This window comes from Mesoplodon bidens (assembly GCF_964165515.1).
Source record: "Mesoplodon bidens genome assembly, chromosome: 19".
NCBI lineage: Eukaryota > Metazoa > Chordata > Mammalia > Artiodactyla > Ziphiidae > Mesoplodon > Mesoplodon bidens.
In genome coordinates this window covers 31,552,166-31,557,585 of record NC_138179.1, presented here as the reverse complement: position 1 = coordinate 31,557,585, position 5,420 = coordinate 31,552,166, and the positions used below count along the sequence as shown (strand labels likewise).

Genomic DNA, 5,420 nt, shown 5'->3' with positions numbered 1-5,420 from the left:
GGAGGAAGGACCACAGTCCACCGTTAGTGCGTCACTTAAAGGCTGGTGAAATTAATGGGGCAAATGACCCCAGTCACAGAATTTGGCAAGTCCACGGCTTTCCTGGGTTTCACCCACCGGCTCTGTTTCCTCGGCTATCTGGAAAGGAGGGAGAGCACTTGCGAAGAAGCCTCTGGAATGTCAGCTTCTGGGAATCTTGCTGAGGACGGGGCGGGGAGGGAGCGCTTACCGGGAAACACTGGATTACCCTAGCCGCCTTGGGGTGTCTGCGACCGGGGCTGCGGTTTCTGCGGACCTGAGCGGCAGGTGGCATCGGAGAGTCAGACCTGCTTGCGGGCACCAAGACGACACTCGGTCGGGAGACAGGGACAGGCCGCAGAAACGTGAGGAAGTGCCACTCGCAGCCCAGAGGAGAGGAAAGGAAAGCCCCAAGCATGCACCCAGCCCTGGCCCCCGCGCCACGGGCTGCGTCCCAGGAGCCGTCGCCACCTCTGAGCAGCCCAGATGGGAAGGGGGTGGGGCGGAGTACGGTTCCCGCGGCGAACTGCTCGCCGAGGGCCCCGGGGCCTCTGCGGGAGCGCCGAGCCGCGCGCCTCTCCGAGCCCGGCGCGGGGCCCTCGGGCGGGAATGCGCGGAGCCGGGACGCGATGGCGGGTAGGGGACTGGGTCGCGCGCGGGAGAGGGCGGCAGGAGGGAGCTGGAAGAGAGTTACCGCGTGAGAGAGCGGTTAAGAGCCCGCGGTCTCTTTGGAGATGCCCTGGCCAATGGCAGAAGTGGAAGCTGTTTATATGGGCGGGGCGTCGCCACTGCAGCAGGAGACGCCTTGTGAGCGGCTACTGAGTGCTGGTCCCTGGCCGCTGGCTTTCAGAGAGGCGCCGGCGGGCGTGAGTGGCGACGAGGATTGCTGGCTGGGCCCTCGAGCTGGGAGCAGAGAGCCGCGGTGAGGGTGGGCGGTGGGAGGAATTTCTTTGAGAACCTTCCTTTGGCCCGGGCTGCGCTCTGAGCCAGGTAAGGGACGGGGAGGGCTGCAGGCCGTGGGAAGGGAGGGCGTCAGTACCAGCCCGCTCTCCCATCCGTCCCCGACGGAAGTGGTGGGCCCGGGGACTGACATCAGAGGCGTTTGGGGGACACTCACTTCCCGCCCCCTTATAACTCTCTGTATTCTTTCCTTCCTTCCCTTTTCAAAGATCAGACGACCTCCCCCGCCCCCCGACCCCTCGTACTGCCCTCCTGGACTCTCTCGCCCCATTTCCATTGGTTGTGGACGGAGAGAGGGGGGTTAATTCCCCGCTTTGAGGGAGAAAGGGGTGGCCTCGCATGCCCCTACACTATTCCCTCGTTTGGCTAATTAAGTCTCCTCTAAAAGATCCAAGAGGAAAAGAGCGAGGCGAACCCCCTGTGGGTCGGACCCCCGGGCACACCTTCTGTTTCCCAGACCTCGGCAGTAAAAGATCCTCCCCAGCTGCAGGAAGGATTTTAGTAAGAGCCTCCCCCCTCGCCCACACTCTCCCCTCGGGGGTGGGGAAAGAGGGCTCAGTTCCCGCTCTGGTCCCCGCAGGCACCACATTCCCTTTGGAGGAGGCTACCCCCGGATCGCGGGATGGAAGCCCGCTTCCGGGAGGCTGCGTAACTGAAGCCGCGGGAGTCAGCGGGCCGGAGAGCTCGGCGGCCACCCTCGGCTCGGCTCGTGGATGTTGACAGCCCCCTCGGAGAGTGCCCACAGATATGGCGGAGAGCTGGCTACGCGTCTCGGGAGCAGGGGCAGCGGAGGAGGCCGGACCGGAAGGCGGCCTGGAGGAGTCCAACGCCTTGAATGACAGCCTGACCAGCCTGCAGTGGCTGCAGGAATTCTCCATTCTCAACGCCAAGGTCCCCGCCCTGCCTTCAGGGGAGACCGACCCTCACGGCTACCACGAGCTGTCAGGCTCGGCCGAGCCGGGGTCTCCCCTGGCGGCGGACCCCGCCTGCCTGGGGCAGCCGCACACACCCGGCAAGCCCACGTCCTTGTGCACGCCGCGGAGCGCCCCCTCGGGGCTGCAGGCCTCGCCTCCCGACGACGTGGACTACGCCACCAACCCGCACGTGAAGCCGCCCTACTCGTATGCCACGCTCATCTGCATGGCCATGCAGGCCAGCAAGGCCACCAAGATCACCCTGTCGGCCATCTACAAGTGGATCACGGACAACTTCTCTTACTTCCGCCACGCTGATCCCACCTGGCAGGTAGGGAGGCACTCCCTCCCTCCCTGCCCATGCCCGCGCGGACTGGACTCACATCCCAGATCCGCAGGCCAAGTAGGCGCGGTACGGCCAGGGCCCCGAGAGAGGAAGGCCGTCCAGGAAGGACCTCAAGGGAGCCCAGTGCTTGGACTGCTGCCCCTTTGACTTCAGAGACGGAGGAGGGAGGATGTTCAGAGGGCTGCAGGGGTGCCGACATAGAGGTTCAAGTGGAAAGAACTTGTCCCTCATCCGGCAGGCTCAGCCCAAAGACCAGGGCTGAACTATGCGTGGACACAGCCCCCCAGGGTAGGTTGATGGACTGAGGGACACATTTGTGTCCCAAGTCCTGGAATTCCTACACACTACCCTCCTCAAGGTCAGTTTGTCAGGGCCTGACTGGAGGCAGAGCATGGTTGCTGCCCGGCTCTGCATCCCGCCTGCTTTCAGTTGGCTGGAGGGGCTCTGGGAGGGGAGAGGGGTGTGCTGCAGGGTGTGGTGGCCATCTGTGTCCCAGTGGAAGGGCTACGGGGCCTTCCGAAAGCTGCTGTGCCAGCCCCCACCCCAAGCCCTCCCTAGTTTCCTGCCTACACTCCTCCCCCTCTTCTCATCAACCTCCCTGCGGGGACAATTATCTCAGCCACGTGCTTTCCACAGGGCTCTTTCCTCCCACACTGGCTTCATGTTCCAAGTCTCCGGAACCTGGCACAGAGCAGCCAAGGGGCCCAGACCACCATGTAAACCTCCCAGTCTTGCCAGGGCGCACTACTCACCTGCCGGCCCCACCCACCAGGCCCCAGACCCCTGTGCCCCAGCGTGGTCTGGACTGTGCACCCAGGCGTGAACAAGGCAGGATGGTGATTCAGGCTGGGCACACACTGCCCTCAGCCTCTTCGACCATCAGGATCAGGGGCTACTTGGGGACAGAGACCCTGAGGATGCACAGATCCTTCCCTGTGGCACAGGTCACAGGATCAGAGTTCCTGTGATCACAGCTATTCCACGTTTGCGTGGGCCCTGACCCTGGGGCAGGTACCATTTGTAACCTTGGTGAGAAAGCAGAGACCCTCCACCACCCCCCACACTACCCCAAGCCTGAGAGCCCCCAGGAATGAGCGCTATGCTCTTGGCTGGGTAATAATCAACTGAGGCCTCAGAGCCTGGGGTGGGAGGAGGGGGACAAGGTGGGTGAGGGCCCAGGCCAGCAGCCGGCTCTAGAAACAAGGAAAGTCATCAGATCCTCCCACACTTCATCCCCCACCACACACACACACCCTCACACCCACTCACTCATTTCACAAACAGAGAAGGCCAGCCAGGCCCAGGCAGAGGGAGATGGCCGTCCAGGACCTGGGGGAGCCAAGGCCTTTGACCAGAGGCCGCAAGCAGCGGGGTAAGGGAGGGAGGGCAGGACAGGCTGGCACTGAGAGCCACCCTGCGGCTCAGGGCTCGGATGACTGAGCAGGCAGATGTCCTGGCAAATGGGAACAAAAGCCCCCGACAGCACTCCCAGCTCCTGGTGCCCCGTGGCTGGTGTCCCAGAGCCTCCCGCTCGGAGCAGCGCTTCTGTCTCCCCTGCCCCCATCGGAGAGAAGGTGGTGGTGGGACTGGCAGTGGCGCTAGGAGCCCCCCATCACTGACCCCACCCACTCTCCCAGCTGTCTTCCTTCTCTCCTATCTCCCTGTGTCCAGAACTCCATCCGCCACAACCTGTCCCTGAAGAAGGGCTTCATCAAGGTGCCTCGGGAGAAGGACGAGCCAGGCAAGGGGGGCTTCTGGCGCATCGACCCCCAGTACGCCGAGCGGCTGCTGAGTGGGGCCTTGAAGAAGCGGCGGCTGCCCCCAGTCCACATCCACCCGGCCTTTGCCCGCCAGGCCGCGCCAGAGCCCAGCGCCGCCCCATGGGCCGGGCCACTGACCGTGAGCGCCGAGGCCCAGCAGCTGCTGCGGGAGTTCGAGGAGGCCACTGGGGAGGTGGGCTGGGGTGCAGGCGAGGGCAGGCTGGGGCGTAAGCGTCAACAGCCGCTGCCCAAGCAGAAGGCCAAGGTCCCGCGGCCCTCCAGCCCCCTGCTGCTGACCCAGGAGGAGCAGGCTGAGCTGGAACCCCTCAAGGGCAACTTTGACTGGGAGGCCATCTTGGACGCTGGCACGCTGGACGGGGAGCTGGGCACGCTGGAGACCTCGGAGCTGATCCCGCCGCTGAGCCCTGCCTCACACGGGGACGTGGACCTCACCATCCATGGCCACCACATCGACTGCCCTGTTACCTTGGGGCCTCCAGTGGAGCAGGCTACCGAAAGCCTGGACTTTGATGAGACCTTCCCGGCCCCATCCTTCCTGGAGCACCCCTGGGACGAGAGCACCCGTAGCTCCCTGCCCCCCGAGCCCCTCTTTGAGGCCGGGGATGCCACACTGGCCTCTGACCTGCATGACTGGGCCAGCCTGGCCGCCTTCTTGTAAGAAGCCAGGCCCTGCCCCACCTCCAGACAGCACCGAAGTCTGGGCCCAGACTGCCCCCCTCCCTGCCAGTGCAGGCCCATGGACACCCTACCACCCAGGCAGGGGCTGGGCCCGGTCAACCCACCAGGCCACACGGCCCCCAGCCCAGGCCATCCTCAGATTCTAGTCCAGCAGGCTGAGAATTGGGGCCCAGGACCAAAATTGCTGCCTCCGCTCCCCAGCCCCCCATACACACAGTGTTTCATGGATCCACTTCTTCCCTGCCCCAGAGACACGCTAAGGGCCCTGCACTATGAGAGCTGCAGCTTGGAGGGGCCCTGGCCAAGCTGGAAACATCAGTACAGGGCCCGCCCCAGAACACCTTAGCTTCGAAGCTTCTCTCTCTCCTGCTCTCCTCCCCAGGTCTCTATCCAGAGCAAGTTCCCAGGTACAACAAATGCTGATTAGGTGACTGCAAATTAACACCCAAGAGGCCTCTCCCGGCAGTCTGTGAGGAGGAGCAAGGCGGAGGGGGGAAGAGAGAGGAGACAGAAAGGAGGCCGGGGTGCTGGGTGGAGCCTCGGGATTTTCTAAGGCCTCTGGGATCTTCTGGCTTCATCCCTAGAGGTGGGGCAGAGGGCATGTGTCCCTAATCTTTGAGCCCATCTTGAGGCTGAGAGCAGCGGGGAGATGGGGATCTGGGGGTTAGGGGCTGGGGCAGCCAAGCTGCAGAGGGAAAGGGGACAGACAGACTAATGTAGTGA

General features: G+C 63.9%; 1 protein-coding gene across 1 annotated transcript; it reads left to right on the top strand.

The window, feature by feature from the left end:
• Window positions 1-1,725: 1,725 nt before the first annotated feature.
• On the top strand, window positions 1,726-4,677 carry LOC308607362 (forkhead box protein J1-like; the record flags this gene model as incomplete). The annotated part of the gene is made up of 2 exons (XM_081219207.1): window positions 1,726-2,223; window positions 3,910-4,677. 2 exons carry the CDS (start codon window positions 1,726-1,728, stop codon window positions 4,675-4,677), a joined length of 1,266 nt encoding a protein of 421 aa, XP_081075333.1.
• Between the last annotated feature and the right edge of the window lie 743 nt (window positions 4,678-5,420).